The 18,176-nt window shown below is 51.2% G+C and overlaps 1 protein-coding gene and 1 long non-coding RNA gene across 2 annotated transcripts in view; both read right to left on the reverse strand.

Annotated features, from left to right (window-relative positions):
• Window positions 1-1,824: 1,824 nt before the first annotated feature.
• On the reverse strand, window positions 1,825-3,025 carry LOC134807222 (uncharacterized). The gene is made up of 2 exons (XR_010147075.1): window positions 2,936-3,025; window positions 1,825-2,428 (listed from the first exon to the last, which is right to left on the reverse strand). It is a non-coding gene; the product is annotated as an uncharacterized LOC134807222 (long non-coding RNA).
• A 3,752-nt stretch (window positions 3,026-6,777) lies between these two features.
• The window catches only part of TCERG1L (transcription elongation regulator 1 like), a 221,439-nt gene continuing 210,040 nt past the window's right edge, over window positions 6,778-18,176 (reverse strand). The window contains exons 11-12 of the mRNA XM_508114.8: window positions 13,084-13,202; window positions 6,778-7,704 (exon numbers count right to left, since the gene is read on the reverse strand). Of these exons, the coding sequence (XP_508114.6) occupies window positions 7,548-7,704; window positions 13,084-13,202 (276 nt within the window). The 3' untranslated portion in view covers window positions 6,778-7,547. The remainder of the gene's footprint in view (window positions 7,705-13,083; window positions 13,203-18,176) is intronic.

The following is an 18,176-nucleotide window of genomic DNA, read 5'->3' on the forward strand; positions in this document are numbered from 1 at the left end:
GGCAGATCTTGTTACTGTCCTCAGAGCCTCAGTGTGAGCAGCCCCCTCTGCCTGGAAGGCTCTGCTCCTGAGTTCCCCCAGCTCAGCCTCAGGACTTGTCTGTCCCCCTCACTCTCCCCACTTGCTCCCCTCCCACAGTCCCCCTGCACACTCCCAGGCAGCATGTGCCACCCTGTGTGTCAGTGGCTTGATGATCTCTGAGCTGCTTGAAGACCAGGCTTCCGAGGCTCCCTTCCAGCAGTGCCCGGCCCAGGAGACGCAGAGCACACGTCAAAGGAATAAAGGAATGAGCGCCTGCAGGAAGGGACATTACTTCTCACAAAGCCACAGCCCCGAGTGCCCTGGGAGAGGCCCAGGGTCCAGCGCAGGGTGTGGTTTGCGCATCTGGAGTCAAACAGACTTCTGTGCAAGTTCTGGCTGTGTACCTATTACCCAGACTTTGGACAAATTGCTCACTCTTTCTAAACTTCAGAGTCTTCTGTGAAGTGAGAGTGGCAATAGGATTTCCCTCAAAGGACTGCTGAGAGGACAAAATGAGTCAAGGAAGAAAGGACTGAGCTCCACACTGGTCTGGAATGAGCATTTGCTCAATTACTCACTATGATTAGTATCCGGATTATTTACAGATCAAGGGTCATGGTCATTTGGAAATAGGAGCATGTTCCACTTACAATGACTGTGCACCAATCACCTGCAAACAGTGGCTTAAAACAATGACCCCTTTGATTTTGCTGCTGGGTGTGCGCTTTGGGCAGGGCTCAGTGTGGAGTTGGTGTCCGCCCAGCTCAGTGTCAGAAGGTGCCTTCAAGGGCTGGGAGCTGGGCTCCTAGGAGTCTCCCGCACTAGCTCATGTCGCCTGAGGCCTCAGCTGGGGCCTCTCCATGCAGCCAGGGCTTCCTCACACTATGGTGGCTCCCACAGGAGAATGTCCTGGGCAAGGAGCAGCCAGGCAGAGGCTGCCTCCTTTCAGAGCCTGGCCTGGCAAGTCACATGCATCCTCCTCGTGCTCTCTGGTTGAAAGAAGTCACCAGTCCCTGCTGGATTCACGGGGAGGGAACCCAGACCCCACCCTTTGTCATGGCCATGGCAAGGGGAGCACGTGGGCTGTGGGGTATGTCCATGTGTCTCTGTAAAGCATGCAGCGGTGAGGGGGGAGCACAGCCTGCACTGTGTGGATAGACACTGCTGGTCCTATGCCTGGAGAAGCCACCGGAGCCCCAGAAGAGGCTATTTCCACATGGCTTCCACTCCCTCACCTCCAATACAATAAATACGCATGATTTTAAGATCCCCAAATGATTTCTAAGTGTAATGCAATTTTTAAAGATTGAGTCTTGGAAAATAGAGCTTGGAGGCAGGAATGGATTCAATTGAAGACAAAATCCCTAAAACTGTATGGAAACAATTCTCTGTTTGCTCTGAATTCTGCTCTCCCGAGCAGCTGTCTGAATCCCTGTTTTCTGTGCCCCCTCACCCCACTGCTGTCCTCTGTCCCCCACTGTCCCTGTTCTCATGGGGACGGCCCTACCTCCTCATTGCCTGTGCCCAAGAGCACAGTGACTTTACAAATGCCGATCTTCAAGGGTCTCCTCATGTTGGCAGGCTCGCCAAGGGCACGACTTCATTATGCTGACAGCATTTGACAAATAGGAGTTTTTCACCTGCAACACGCTTCACGTTCTTAATGGAGAAAAGACAAGCAAAAAAAAAAAAAAGAAAGAAAAGAAAAGAAAAAGCAAGTATTTTGGGGGCAATACAATTTCCTCTTATTATTGTTAATGGATTGTTTGAAGCAGATCATTTGAACAAAGCAACAAGAAAATAAACAGTAGCAACAATAAACATTTAGTAAGAAAACGAACAGAACACTGAGTGAACCACGAGAAAGAAATGCGTCCTGACCACCTGTGAAGAAACGGCAGGGGCGTGAGTCCACGCAGGCTCATCCATCTTCATCACGCCACACTCCTCCTCTGGTCATGACTGCTCAAGGCCAGGAAGGCCCAGGGCCCCCTCATCCTCCCTGTGGGGGCCTCCCCACAGAGCAGGGGGTGCCGGGGAGCGGGTGACGGGCAAGGGGCATGCTCTGACGTGCGGAGGGGCTGGCAGATCTGGCGGCACCAGGAGGAGCTGAGAACTCCCAGGCAGAGAGAGGTGGCCGGGATGGGGACCGGGTGGGCAGAGAACCCCTGAGCTGAGACCCCAGGGGCAAGTCCGAGAGAAGGGCAGAGTCTGAGAGGAGGATGAAGGAGGAGCGAGGGGAGGGTGGCAGGGGTTAGTGAAAGGCAAAGGCCCCAGGAAGGTGAGAGGTGGGTGGGCCCAGCCAGCCGACAGCCGCAGGAAGCTCTTGGGCTCTGGAGCTTGGAGGGAAGCTTCTGTCCCGTGACTAGGGCCAGCGACTGCCTCTCCTTCCGCTCTCTTGCTGGTCCTAAGTGGGATTCAGTGATTTCTGATGGACACTCTAATAGAATATTTTAGATTCCTGCTAAATCCTAAGAGGTTATTATCAAGATCATCCAAGTTATGTTAGTGGCATTTAAAATGAAAGTGTAACATGGAAAAATGAAATTATAACCTAATACTGTTTTTCTATAATATCTTAAATACATACTGAAACTAAAAAGGTTACTTATATCTACAGCCCCCAAAGTAGGAAACCATTGGAAATGCACTCCCTATAGACACCACGTGGGGTTTCAGAGCTCGTTTTCTCCCTGAACACGTCCCTAATTACACCCGCGTTCCGCCTTCATCTCCACGGCATTGCGATGGGCCCACAGATGGGCGTGCAGGTAGATACAACCATAAGCATGGAGATAGCTCCATCACTCAGGTAGCCAAGACTTTCAATCATTTAAGTCTCTTAGATTCATAATCATGGCTGTATGAACTAACATACAAGGCCCCCGAATATTTGGATGAAAAGCAAAAATACCTGGGAGTTTTCCTCCAGCCCGGGGGCACTCGTGAATCCCCAAGCACTGACAGAGATGGATCCTTCCGCGTTCATGAAAACAGCTAGAATGGCGCCCTCCCCGTGCGCTCACGCTGACGTCATTTCCGGTGTGCCTGTGTCTCGTCCTGAGCATTCGATAATTACCATCTGGGCGACAATGGAAATGATGGCGGGGAAGGGGTCACGGCACTGACGGCCCACAGATGGCCACTCGCTAGAGGTGACGGAGGAGGGCTTACCAGGGTGTGACCCCGAACACTGGAGCCGAGCTGAGGGAAGTCAGGGAGGGCAGAGTGCCTGGGAAAAGCCACCGCAGATGCTGCTTCTGGCCCAGGCCTGAAGGAGCGGGAAAGGCCGCTGTTGCCAAAGTCCATGTGAGCTGTGGCTGTAGGAACAGCTCCCTGACCAGAGCTGTGGCCTTGGGCAAAGGAATCAATGTGGGCAGGCAGCAGGGGAGAGGGGGAACTGACACCCCAAACTCTCTCCCCGCCCCCCTGCCCCACTGTTTCCTGCTGCTGCCTCCCATTGACAGAACCAGCCAAGAGCAGGAAGGAAGAGGGCCCAGAGCCACGACGTGGGAGACTTGGGGGCCACAGGGCGGGGCAGAATCCCCTGGGAGAGGATCTTTGGGGACGAATAGAAACTATAGTGCTCGGGCCCCTCACCCCGCAGCGCACTCACAGGCATTGGTGAGGATGGGCCCCCGCCCCAACGTGGGAGAATCCATGGAGGCGACACCGCACGGTCCCCAGCAGAGACCCGGGGCAGTGGACCGAGTGAGATAACGGGGGAGAGGAAGGGGGAGACGTGATCCACGGAAAAGCTCAGCTGCTCGGGTCTTATTTCCAGAGACAGCCATAAGCCCTCAGACAAGAATCACTGCTTCCACCTCCGTCTCAGGCTCCTTTTACCCAAAACCACGTGATGGGTGAGCCAAGCTTGCTTTTCTGTGGGTTCCAAGTCTTCTCCACTCCTGACTTTCTGAGTTGATGAGTTTCCTGCTGACCAGTGCCAAGCATTGAGTGGTACTGAAGATGCCCAGCAAATCCCCCAGGGTCCAGTCATGGTTCTCCGAGTCCTCATTATGTGGAAGTGGGAGAACTCGCCCCAGCCAGTAGAGCGGCCACCTTCTCCACCTCCTGCTTCAGAGCCAGGAGGGGTCCGCATAGCAGGAAGCTGCCACAGCCTCCAATTGAACAGAACCAAGATGGTGAGCGAACTCTGCCCTTGGGCAACAGGCTGTTCACACTCACCAGCTCGGGGCTGTGGGGATGGACATAAAGATTCCCTAAGGAAGTTACTGAGTCGAATGACCGAAGGGGCCACTCCCACCTCCCCTCGTTGCACCTGGTTCCAGGGGAGATGCAGCCTCTTGCAGGCTGCTGGGCTCAGGCGGGCACCATAACCTGCAGGCACCAGACCCTCAGGCGGCACTGCATCCAGGCCATCGCAGGTCATTCCAGACTTTATCAAGGCAACTGCTGTGGGGGGGGGCACATGGGAACACCACTGAGTCGGGTGGCTCTGAGCTGACTGTTGCAACGGCTTTCACTTGCAATGAATCCCTTGGTCAACAAGACATCCTGCAGGCAGCCCTGGAGATGGAGGCCATCCTGCAGGAATCCGGTCGTGATCATGGTAGAAGTGCTTCAGGCCGGGAAGGAACATCTGCCTCTGGGGAGGTAATCGAATGAGAAGAAATTGCTTCCTCATTAATGAGACAATTCCACGTGATCAACCCAGCAAAGGGGCCATCGATGAGACTGAACATTGGCCTTTAGTGGCAGTAGCTCCACCCCCTCCCTGAGCAATTCTCCCAAAGCCCATGCAGACCCTGCATCCCTGCCCTGTGGTCACTTTGAAGTTGGCCCAGTGGGTAAGAATCAGGGTAGTGAGGGAAAGACACGGGCTGATGGCCCAGGACCATTGTCTTCTCCCCTGGTATTAGAGCGTGCCTGGTGAAGGGGGTCTCCCAAGCACATGGGAGCTGAAGATCACCGCACTCTGCACCCATCCCAACAATTCCCAGATCTCCTCATCTCTTGCTTGAAGTAGACACTCAGTAAACCCAGCCCATAAGCTGGTGCTCCCCTTTCACAGACAGGAGGGTAAGGTTTACAAAGTGGTGGCTTCTACAGCCAGAGGCCACTCACTGAGACTCCTCCTTCACAATGGCCCTCAGTACCACTCCGGACCAGGCCATGACTGGTGTCTGGAGCCAGCAGAGCTGGGGGCTCCCCCATGAGTCCTAGCAAGCACCTTCCCTCCTCTGTCAGCAGGGGACCAGGAGCTCAGCAGGAGGCAGCACTGTGGGCAGGGGCGGGGCTGGGACCAGGAGCTCAGCAGGAGGCAGCACTGTGGGCAGGGGCGGGGCTGGGACCAGGAGCTCAGCAGGAGGCAGCACTGTGGGCAGGGGCGGGGCTGGGACCAGGAGCTCAGCAGGAGGCAGCACTGTGGGCAGGGGTGGGGCTGGGACCAGGAGTTGAGTCCCCCTGGACTGGTCAGGGCCTGCTTTGCCCATGCTGTGTCCACTCTAAGTGAAACGCTGCTGTGCACCTGTGGTTTCGTGTAGGGTGGATCCGACAGCAGTCCGGGGGCCACGCAGGTTGTAGTCCCTGGGTATTCTGTGCTCGGGTTGTCAGCCTGTACCAGGGCAAGAAGCCAGCAGCAGCGGCTTTGCAAATGGATCACAGTGGGTGGCAGGAGAGGGCACTGCCTTCCTGCAAAACCCACAGGGTCTCCAGAAGCTCCTCCCTTTCAGTCCTGCAGCCCCGCCCTAACAGGTGCCAGCAGCACTCAGCGCCTGCAGCTTCCCCCACCCTGACATCCCTCCCTGGTGGCTCTGGGCAGAGTCCTCCTAATGAGACACACTTACTGTCCGCAGCACCCCAGGGTGGGGTTTCCAGCAAGTCCCATTGCACAGCATTTCAATTACACGTCTCCTTGCGCCAAGCCACAGCTATGCCTTCTTCAAAGGGGTGCAGCCCTCCGCCCTGGTGGGGAGGCCTTTTCCTTGGATGCTCTCTGGAGCCCTGGGGGCGCTGGCTGCTGCTGTCACCTGCTATCCCTATGCTATTCAGTGATCTGAACTCAGCAGCCTCCAGACTCCCGTCCCCTGGGGTAGTCATCCATTACTAAATAGATCTCTGTTCAAATCACAGGGAGGTCTCCCTTTCCTGACAGCCCCTCACTGATCCACAATCGGCACTTGCTCCTCCGGAGTCTGGCTCTGACAGCACCGTCACAGGTCCTTCCAACTCCACAGGTCACGGCCAGGTAGGAGGGCAGCTCGCGTCAAAAATGGCCTGAGCTGAGCGACGGCCCTGAAACCCCCAGGGGCCACCCAACACGGAAGGTGAGGTGTTAACAGCGACAGTGTCGGGACCAGGGCTGATCTCAGTGGAGAGTGGATCCCACCTTGCCCAATTACATCCTAATAAGTGTGGAAAAAAGTGTTCTCATGGGAACTAATTAAGAAGAAGGTAGATGAGGAGGCTGTGTCACTGTTTACTAGGGGACAAAGACATTGTATTTGAACAGAGAACTCCATAAATCTTGAAATAAATGAATGGATGTTTAATAGTTTAAGGAATGCAATTAATTAGTGAAGGTTTTGCCAAACGTGGTTCCACCCAGGACTACTAAGTATGTTGAAAAGTGAGATTTTGTGTGAGTGGCATTTTCACGGCCCTTATTGCAATCATCGGGATTTTTTTTCTCCCTGAATCTTTCAAAACTGGGTATCTTTAGTTGAAACACAATGTTGCTGCTTAAGATCATGAGGAATGTCTTAGTCACACACACACACACACACACACACACTGGTTTAAAATATTTATTGATTAAAAAAAATTAAAAATTTTTTATACAAAGGTGATGAGAAAAAATCTCATGCAAACTCTGGGCATACAATAAAAATAACTCAAATATTAATATGATGATTTTGTACAAAATAATTCTTTTGAAGTAGGACCGGTGGCAACCAGCACGGCTCCCTGCTCCAGGCCGGGACGCCCCTCTGGGAGGAACGCGCGGCCACCCTTGGAAACCTGTAAGTGATCCACGGTCCAGGTGTGGGATGCTCACAGTTGTCACTATGATGAATGATGAAAACCCTATTGCTGCTACTCAGAAACGAGACTGAGACCTAGGGACAGAGTAAGGAATTCCTCAACACTTCGGGAATCCTGGAGGAACGAAGTAATTCACAAAGGTTTTCAGAAAAGTTTTCGCCAATCGTCTTAGGTGATGACACAAATGCGTTGAGATTGTTACAGAGGCTCCCGTTCCTGCTTCCCCACAGTCCTGCAGTGGATTGATAATTTGTGTATATTACAAGTAATTTGCATAATTAAAACAATTAAGGGATCGACGTATCATGGTGATTAGAAATGCATCAAACTCTGAATGTACAAAAGAGAGAGCTTCAATATGAAACAGTAATCCTCTGAGAACGAAGACCCCGCAGTGCCGGTGCCCGCTGGGCCGTGCAGGTCTCGGCCGCCCCACGCCCGTGTCGTCTCCACCGTGACCCCCTCGCCCCCGGCACGCCCAGGGTCAACCCCCGGGCTTATTGCATTTTTTCACAAACTCATCTCATTTTCCGCAGCCTTAGTCTGTTTTCCTTGTCCCGTTTCTTAAGAATAAGTATGAATTGGTTGAAAAAATGCTCCTGGTCCTTTCTTTTTTGAACAAGTCGGAACCTCTGATCCTGGCCGTATTTCTCTGCAAACTCCTTAAACGTGGTCCTGAAAAAGAAAGAGTTTCCTGAGACACCTTCCAGAGAGCAACTCTGGCCTCCCCAGAGATCCTGCAGCAGCACTGCCTGAGCAAGCATCCAGCCCTTCCACCAGGCCTGGCCGTGGGTGGCAGGGCACCCGGTGGGTGAGTGGCTCTGGCCAGCCGTGCCTGCTCCTCACCCAGGTCCTGCAGGGCCCTGACCCACCCTCACTTGCAGGACCCCCTTGTCTCTCCTCTGAGTGGTCTCCGGAAATGAGCGGCCCCCACCAGCCTCCTCAGCCGTCTCATGCAGCTGTCACTCCCCCAGCCGCCCCGATCACAGCTTTGCTTGCCAGGTCTCCTCCGCCCCTCCCTTGCTGCCACCAGGCTCTGCCTGCCACGGTCTTTCTTACACTGTTCCCTCTGCCTGGTACACCCTTCCCTTGTTTCTTCCCCCAGTTAGAGCTGCTCATGATGAGAAACCAGGCCAGGGCGTCTTCTTTGGGAAACTCGCCCTATCTAGAGGCTCAGAGAACTGTGGCTCCATCACAGCCCTCTTCACAGTGGTGATCTTGTTAAACCTCACTTGCGGAACTGGACTCCCACATTCGAATGGGGGAGACATTATCTGCTTCGTTCTCCAATAAACGCCCTGAATGTCCAGCCCAGTGCCTGGCAAGTAGTGAGCCCCAAACACTGATGGAGCGAATCAGAGCTGCCAGGCCAGGTGGTGCCCCCTAAGAAAATGCGAGCGACCCAGCCTAAAGCAGCAAGGCTGTTCTCAAGGCTACGGCAGCTTAGAGGGCAAAACAGGATGCGCCTCTGCTGTGACCAACTGACCTTCACAGGCACCGGGCCCTGCAACTTCCTGTTCTCTTAGCCTTGAACTTGAAGCCAGGGACAGGGACAGAGGTAGAGGGGCCAAGGCCTGGAGCCGCTGGCCTATGCAGACGCACTTGCTTGTCCAGTGACAGTCGGGCAGGGCCTGGCCTGGGCAGTGTGCTCCAGGGTGCATGGAAAATGTGGACATTCTTTGTCCGGGGGATTCTTCTTATTCCCTCCCACTTCTCCTTACAGAGAATTTTATACTTCCTTGCAGACGCGGAATTATTGTGTTAAATTATTATAACTTAATAGCTTCTGAAATATACAAACAACAAGATTACGCTGACATGGCTGCTAGAAGACAAGACAATTAGCAGACTCATGCTCATTTCTGTCATTGAACAATTCGTCTCATTCCTTCCCCAAGGCGCTGCCGCTGCCGTTTTCCTGCTCTCCGTCTGTGGGGGTGCTTGTTTACACATCTCTCGCAAGAAAAGCGCTTCTCTCTGGCTTCCCTCTTCCTCCCTCCCTCCCTCCTGCCCTCTCCCCTGCCTTCCCTTCCTCCTCCCTCCCTCCCTCCTGCCCTCTCCCCTGCCTTCCCTTCCTCCTTCCTTCTCTCCCTCCTGCCCTCTCCCCTGCCTTCCCTTCCTCCTTCCTTCTCTCCCTCCTGCCCTCTCCCCTGCCTTCCCTTCCTCCTTCCTTCTCTCCCTCCTGCCCTCTCCCCTGCCTTCCCTTCCTCCTTCCTTCTCTCCCTCCTGCCCTCTCCCCTGCCTTCCCTTCCTCCTTCCTTCTCTCCCTCCTGCCCTCTCCCCTGCCTTCCCTTCCTCCTTCCTTCTCTCCCTCCTGCCCTCTCCCCTGCCTTCCCTTCCTCCTTCCTTCTCTCCCTCCTGCCCTCTCCCCTGCCTTCCCTTCCTCCTTCCTCTCCCTCCTGCCCTCTCCCCTGCCTTCCCTTCCTCCTTCCTTCTCTCCCTCCTGCCCTCTCCCCTGCCTTCCCTTCCTCCTTCCTTCTCTCCCTCCTGCCCTCTCCCCTGCCTTCCCTTCCTCCTTCCTTCTCTCCCTCCCTCCTTTTCTCCCGGTTCCTTTCTTCCTTCTCTCCCTCCTTCCCCCTTCCTTCCTTTACTGATGTAACCACCTTGGTGTACCTTGGCTAAGCCACACTCCACCCCTGACCTGCGGGGGATGAGTCAAACGGTCAGACTTGCCTGGGCTTGTTCCACGCTCCCCTGGCTAGACAGGCGTCTACACATTCTCAGTTAGGGGCTGGAGAGGGGCAGCTGCTAGACAGGCCCTATTCTGGGCCTCTCTGAAAAGAAGTGTCCCTGAAAAGAAAGGGACCCTCCTGCTTCCGTGGCCACCGAGCCATGCCAAGGGGCAGCACCGGCTTTCTGCTGATGCTGACGAGCTGTGGTGTGAACTCACGAAGGTCAGCTGATTCACAGGCCCTGGATCTCTGCGCTCCCTCTGCTAAGTGGGACTCGGGCCAGCCTGCCATGGAGGAGGCGGCTGCTGCAGCTTTCAGGAAGGAACACTGGGTGGCCAACCCCACCTGGCTAGGACCCAGTCCCTGGTAGCTGCTCTCCTCAGAGGCGGGCAGGGCTGGGGCTAGGGGCTGTCGAGGAGTGTTCTGGACTGTCCCGTCGCCACCATTCCCACAGGCTGCTTAGGACCAAGGCTGAGACGGGCGACCAGGATGGGACTGTATGGCTGCAGGAGGCTACATAGCCTCAGGAGGCTGCTTCTAGGAGGCCCACGTCGCCTGCATGGGGACGCGCCTGGCTCTCCAGCATGTGGTCATTTGAATTGTACATGTTTCACTAGGATGCCTACAGAAAAGTATACAGAAGATCTGGAAAAAGTTTTTGAAATGTCGAAAACTTAGCTACTTTTAAAATAAAAAAAATAGCTTTATAATTATCAAAGCAATATATCCCAGTGTAAATTTTAAAATAATTTGCTACATTATAGTAAGCATCTTATCTCTATGTGCCCTATAACATTATGTTGTATAGTTTAAATATACACAATAAAATTTATTTTAAAAAATAGCAGGCAATTAACTCTCATTTTAAAAAGAGTCAGTTTAACTCCCTTCTAATTTCTACCACTCGTTTTCCTTCTGTGTGCGTGTATGTGTGTATGTCATCTTTTTTAAATGGCTCAATGCATTCCGAATATTTTTTCCGTTGTCTTCATGATGTATTCATGGGAAGGGGAGTATGTGGCTTATTGCTGCTAGTTTATCAATAGAGAGAGAATGCTGGCCAGATGTCTTTAACAGTAATGACGGTCTCAATAGCAGTAATGACAGCTACCACTTTCGGAGCTCCTCCTGCCTGCCAGGCACCGTCGGGGTCCCTCCCTGCAACCCCTCACGCCATCCTCCTCGTCACTTTCTGAGGTGTGTGTGGTCATCCTCCCATTTGGAGGAGGGCTCAGAAGCACAGGAAGGTCCGATACTTACCCTATGGCCGGGAGAAGATGGGCCAGGGCCAGGGCCAGGCTGTGAACCAAGGCAGACAAGGGGCTCCAGCACCTTTCCTGAGCCCTTGCCTCCTCCGCCTCTGTCCCATGGCTCCCTGGTGGGTGGACACAGCTAGGCCATGGCTAGAACCCAGCATTCTCATGACTGCTTTAACAATGGAAAATCACAAGTTGCAGGCAACGGGACACACATTTCCTTGTCTACATTAGCACTTGTGATAAAGATAATTCATGCTGTTTTTTTCCCTATTCAGAAAGTACCTGTCCTTAGGATAGCTAGAGAAGTTTTATGAGGATTTTGTAACTAGCACTAACTTAGGTCACCTAATTCTTGATCAACCAAATCACAGGTCAAACAAAGGGGGCCTATGCCTTCATAGAAAGCATCAATTAATGTCCATTTAAAAACCGATGCGGGCCAGGCGCGGTGGCTCATGCCTGTAATCCCAGCACTTTGGGAGGCCAAGGCGGGTGGATCACAAGATCAGGAGATCCAGACCATCCTGGCTAACACGGTGAAACCCCGTCTCTACTTCTCTACTAAAAATACAAAAATTAGCCGGGCGTGGTGGCGGGCACCTGTAGTCCCAGCTACTTGGCATGTACCCAGGAGGCGGAGCTTGCAGTGAGCCAAGATTGCATCATTGCACTCCAGCCTGGGCCACAGAGCGACTCCATCTCAAAAAAAAAAAAAGAAAGAAAAAACTGATTCTGGCTGGGCATGGTGTCTCACGCCTGTAATCCAAGCACTTTGGGAGGTCGAGGTGGGTGGATCACCTGAGGTCAGGAGTTCAAGACCAGCCTGGTCAACATGGTGAAACCCCATCTCTACTAAAAATACAAAAATTAGCTGTGCATGGTAGTGGGTGCCTGTTATCCCAGCTACTTGGGAGGCTGAAGCAGGGAGAATTGCTTTAACCCTGGAGGCAAAGGTTACAGTGAACCAAGATCGTGCCATTGCACTACAGCCTGGGTGACAGAGCGAGGGTCTGTCTCAAAAAAAAAAAAAAAAAAAAAAAGAAACAAACAAAAAACTGATGCTGCATCTTCCAGTCTAAAATAAAAATACATTGTTAACCATTTTTATGCTTACGAAACTTACAGTTTTATAGTTCTAAAAGTAGTACATGTTCATTACTTTTTATTTATTTCTTTATTTTTTGAGACGGAGACTCACTCTGTCGCCCAGGTTGGAGTGCAGTGGTGCGATCAAGGCTCACTGCAAGCTCCGCCTCCCAGGTTTACACCATTCTCCTGCCTCAGTCTCCCAAGCAGCTGGGACTACAGGCACCCACCACCACGCCTGGCTAATTTTTTGTATTTTTAGTAGAGACGGGGTTTCAACGTGTTAGCCAGGATGGTCTCGATCTCCTGACCTCGTGATCCACCTGCCTTGGCCTCCCAAAGTGCTGGGATTACGGGCGTGAGCCACCGCGCCCGGCCCATGTTCATTACTTTTTAAAGATCAGTCAATTAAAGCTAATTTTTAAGAAAGAGTTAAGCTTATGTATTCTTCCAATGTCTAACATCTATTTTCTTGTAAGTGTGTCTTATTTCATGGAAATAATGCCTCATTTATTATTTTAGTAAGTTTTGGCAACCTAGTTAACTCAGTTCACTTGTCCGGTGTATCAAATCTTCATTTTACTCTGGGACCGACTGTGAAGACATCTGGAGCCAAGGGGTGTGGTAGGGGTTATGGCGTTGTTGCTTGTGGTCAGTTTTGCATTGTTGCTTCTTGATCATTAGATCAGAAACTAGACCTCATCTCATGAGTGCTCACGTATTGATTGGTTATCTGGGTCAGTCAGGGCTGCTGACGTTTGAAATGCATGCAGGGTAGGAATAAAATGGTTGTGATGCATTTGGTTAGCAAATAGCCCACTTTCCCAGGACTGATGAGAGGGACATTTGGAAGCTCGGGACAGGCAGCATGATAGAGGGGAGCCAGGCTGGTCTCACCGGCAGGTCTTCAAAGCTCACACTTTCGTGTCTGTGGAAGGCTGGGTTACACGATTTAACAAAAACAAACCTGAAGAGTCCTCTTGTCACTGGTAAGTTCCCAGCCCCAGAAATCATCCGGTATATTTCTCTCTCCATACCTGGGAGACACTTTAGATTCCTCTAGAAGTTTCTTGAATTCTTCTTTGGCTAGCAGCAATTTACTTTTCTTTTCCTTGTATTCTTCTTTTATTCTTGTCTTGACAAACTGTTCAAATATCTTAAAACACAGATACAGAAGAAAAACATCATGAAATTGCATATCAGAAATGAAATCTTGTATTCCAAGCACAACATGAGAAAGCAGCAAGAATCTATGGCAAAAGCTGTTCTTGTTTACAGCTGCTGGAGTTATGAGCAACAGCCTTTCAGCATAGCTCTCAAGGATCCAAGCAGTCTGAATAATTAAACCTGGGTGCCCACACGGCCCGGCGTTTCTCTACATGCAGGCGCCATTTCTGGGTCAAACGTGAAGCAGCCCTGCTGGAGAAACCCGGAGAATGACTTGGCTGCCCTCTCTGCAGGCGTCTGGAACCAAGTGGCGGTTTGGAACCCGTGCTGTAGGCTGCAGTGGTCCTCACTGTGCCCTCTGAGCAGCATCTGTAACGCGTGGCCTCCCACTGTCTCATCACGGCCGGTGGCACCAGAACACAGCAGAGCACTTAGTTCGTGCTAGTCACTTCCTAGGGTGACGTAATTGACATTCGAGTCTCCCAAAAATGACCTTAACTTGTGGAAAGAAAGTAAATTCTGCATCTCTGATCCCCACTTGTGAACCTGGGCGTCTGGTGCCTTGGGGAGGACTCAGGGTGCATAAGTGGTCTCTTCTGAGGAGGTCACAGGATGCCAGGCTGCCTGGGTCATCAGTGTGGAAACAACTGGCCAGGAGGCCTGACCCTCAGGCACTGGGCACTCTCCTGTCTGACCAGAAATGCATCTCAAATGCTGCCCCAAACAGGAAAACCCTGCTCCTCAATGGGAGGAACACACACATCAGCTGGCAGGCAATTCTGGGCAAGGCCCCAGGGCACTTCTCCTGGAACCTGGCAGCCCGCATAACGAGATGCAATCTCTTTGTGACAGGCCACAGAACCTCTTCTCTGTCAGGGTAAGATAGATCATTGTTCTAACCAGCGAAAAATGGTCATTTATAGACTACGGAGTCAAAGAGGGACAAAGTTCTTTCATTCCTAATGCTACCCCAAACTCAAGAACGTTAAAAATAAACTGAAGATAAGTGTTTACGCAAACATAAATAAAAATATCAAGAGAAAGTCCACATAGGATCCTATCAGGCCAATAAATAGCAACTGTGCACCAATCCAACCAACGGCCAGGCAGATCCTAGAATGTGACCGAGGACCAAGCAGGCAGCTTCTTCTACACTCATGCCAAGTGAGTGGGGATGAGAAAGCAAGGGTGGGCAGGTGAAAGCCTCGACCCCAGCACGGCTCAGCCCCTTCTCCGGAGCGGCTCTCTTCCCACTTTGTCTTATTGTTTCAGATTCCATGTCAGCAGTGGCAAACCTTTACAGGATTATGAATACAAAATGCCACTGGTCCCCTGAAGATACAGCAGCAAAATGAAACATCCACAAATATGACTTAAATTGAGAATATGTGCATGTATATGTAAGTAAGAATATGATTGGCTTCTTTTTTCTTTTCTTTCTTTCTTTTTTTTTTTTTTTTTTTTTGAGGCAGAGTCTTGCTCTATTGCCCAGGCTGGAGTGCAATGGCATCATCTTGGCTTACTGCAACCTCTGCCTCCTGGGTTCAAGCAATTCTCCTGCCTCAGCCTCCCAAGTAGCTGGGACTATAGGTGTGTGCCACCATGCCCAGCTAATTTTTTTTGTACTTTTAGTAGAGACAGGGTTTCACCATGTTGGCCAGCCTGGTTGCGAACTCCTGACCTCAGGTGATCCACCTGCCTCAGCCTTCCAAAGTGCTGGGATTACAGGTGTGAGCCACCACGCCAAGCCATAATTGGCTTCTTATACCTTCAAGGCAAATAGCAATGTAAGTTCTTAGTTATCTTACATTTAACTAATAAAAAATTAATGCAGGGTTGTTATCCAAATAAAAGCATGTGGCTCCATCATTAGCTAGAGTTTTGCTCTATTAATTTTAGACCTAGAGAGAAAGCCTGGCTGGCTGTGGGGTCAGGGCTCTTCAGAAACGCCTGCTTCTCTCTCTGCCTAGAACCATTTCTCCATCTCATCAAATGCTTCTCTCTTTCCTCTCCCTTTGCTCTGTTACTTTATTTTATGCTGCTATAATTTAACATCGCAGGTTTTGTTTTTCATCCTTAACAAATTATACCAGCTTTATCCAAAGTGGAGCATGACTTTTCAAAAGAGATTCCATTGGCTGTTATATCATTGCTGTATGTTCTAGCGCAAAAAAACAAAACACTATTTGTTGCCATAGAAACAGGCCTGATTCACACTCCCTCGACCCTGATTCTGTGTAGGATCACCCTCTTCTCCTGTGCAGCTCCCCCGGCAGAGGAAGGGCTGTGATTTTCACACCAGGGGCCTTAGCTTTCCCCATGAAAACGCTGTGTGACACCAGGTCCTGTACAGATTCTATGTCTGATACTTCTAACCCAATTTCTTCCTAAATAGGACTGTGGTCTTTGGATGGGGTCCAGCTATGATTTCTTTCCATCCCACTCCTCATACGAGCTGCCAGGCTCCCCTTTGATGAGCTTGCAGGCACTTCTTCTGAGCGCTCTCTGGACCCTCCAGTGCACTGGCTACGGCGTGGCCTGCTTCCTCCTCTTTCCCACTGGACCTTCTGCGACCAAGCTGCAGGACGTTAGGACAGGCCCACAGTTTCCTCTGGGTGATGTCACAGGGACGTTTAAAGGTTTTTCCCAGGCCATGGGTACTTAGCATGAGCTATATTCTCATCTCATCTATTTGCAGAGGACCAGCCCAGGCAGGCCCAACTCCATCAGGGTTGGCATCTGCTGTCTCTGACGATGGCCTGAGGAAGGTCCAGCCTCACAGTGCTCCCTTGGATGAGCCCTGGGTGGGATGCCCATGTCCCCCAGACATCAGGGGACCAGCGCTGCCCTGCCCACGAACCACGTCCATCCAGCAAGCAGACTGGGCCCCTGTGTTCCCAGCTGTTCTAAGAGATGTGCCGTAGCATGTAAACGAGAACATTTGGAAGGGGCTTGATCATAAGTTGGAATTTTCTTTTTGCGGTGAGAATGATCTTACTTATTCAATGTTTTTTAAAGGGACTAACGGCCTCAAAAGGTATCCATGGCACAGAGAGAGAACAACTGGCAACAGCAAACAAGTCAGTGGTGGCACACGTGGCACGTGGCACACGTGGCACGTGGCACACGTGGCACATGCCACGCACGCCACACACAACCCACACGCCACACACAGCACACATGCCACACACGCCACACACGCCCCAGATGTACTGATGATTTTAGACACTGCCCGGTTTATGGCTCCTGCCTATGCCCTCCAGTGATTCTGTCACATAAAATCACAGGCTCCTTGTTATGCTTTTCCATAGCTGATTTTTTTTTTTTTTTTTTTTGAGATGGAGTTTTGCTCTTGTTGCCCAGGCTGGAGTGCAGTGGCGTGATCTCGGCTCACTGCAACCTCTGCCTCCCGGGTTCAAGTGATTCTCCTGCCTCAGCCACCTGAGTAACTGGGATTACAAGCAAGCACCACTACACTTGGCTAATTTTTGGCATTTTTAGTAAAGACAGGGTTTTGCCATGTTGTCCAGGCTGGTCTGGAACTCCTGACCTCAGATGATCCGCCCACCTCGGCCTCCCAAAGGGCTGGGATTACAGGCATGAGCCATCGTGCCCAGCCCATAGCTGAAATTTTTGATTTTTAAAATTGCAACAAAAGGGTGAAATATGACCAGTTATTAATGTCTATGGTTTTCCTTTGCTATAGGAAAAAATTATATAACACCCAAACTCAGCTAACTCTATTGTAGCATTTTTTGAGGCTGTGGTGACACATTTCACATATTTTAAAATATTTCTTTATAGAAAATGAAACTCAGCTAGAAGACAATAAAATACTATTAATTCCAAGTTCTTGAAAGGTTCAAGTTCTGTATTCCAAGGCAGTCAATCCCGGGAACACGTCACACTGCCTGGCCTACCCCTGAGCCTGCTCCAGGGAGAGGGTCCAGTTCCAGTGAGCAGAGTGGTGGCTCGAGGGCTGGGAACGGGAGTGAGGACAGAGCGGGAGTTGGTTACAACGAGCAACGTGGGTCCATGTGACTGAGACTCTGTGGGTTCGTGGTTCACTGACACCATCTCAGGCATTTGCTTAAAGGGATTTTATGAGCAGAGGACAGAATTGAAAATAAAATGGCAATTCCCATACCCTCCGTCTGGGGCTTTATCAGACTCTGCTGGTGTGAGAAATCCAGTGGACACCAACATGGGGGCCCCTGGTCACAGAACCCCTCCTCCCCTAATTAACTCTGGCTCTTCTGTTTTCAGCGGCTCTTCTTGATAGCTCCCCTTCCACGTGCATCATTTCTGAACTCAAAGGGCAAAGAGAGGGCAAGATGTGACCGCACACATGGAGTCTAACTGGGGCAGGGAAGTCCGGACCTTCCAGAGTCTATCTCAGGGCCCTTCTCAGACGCGATCCACGGGCCACACAGACCCAGGCTGTGCCCGCTGATGCTGTCAGACCATCGGTCCCTCTCCCAGCAACAACAGGCCCCTCCTGTGAGCCAACACCATCTGTCCCTCGTCTGTTTGATATGGAAAGCAGTGTTGGCTCAGGGACCTACTTTGTGAAAAGCTGGGGCAGAGCCCTGGCAAGTCTCTCCTTAAAATAGCCCCCAGAGAACCCCCTCTAATCAATTCCATGTTTTCTGGGTGGCGTTTTGTAGAACTCCACCCTTCACTGTGCTGCTCGTGTTCTCTGGACCACTCCTATTTCATCACTATTATTGTCAACCTGAAGAACAAGCAGAAAGAGGCTCTCTGAAATGAAATGGATACCTATTTGGGAAGAGAGCGTTGCAACGGGAATACACATGCCATCGTAAATGACAAGAATATTCAGGGAGGGCGTTGCAACGGGAATACACATGCCATCGTAAATGACAAGAATATTCAGGGAGGTAAAAAAAAAAAGACAATAATTTTTAAGGAAAAATAAATGAGAGGATTAAATCATTGTTTT

Source organism: Pan troglodytes, chromosome 8 (genome assembly GCF_028858775.2).
Source record: "Pan troglodytes isolate AG18354 chromosome 8, NHGRI_mPanTro3-v2.0_pri, whole genome shotgun sequence".
In the NCBI taxonomy this organism is placed as follows: Eukaryota; Metazoa; Chordata; class Mammalia; order Primates; family Hominidae; genus Pan; species Pan troglodytes.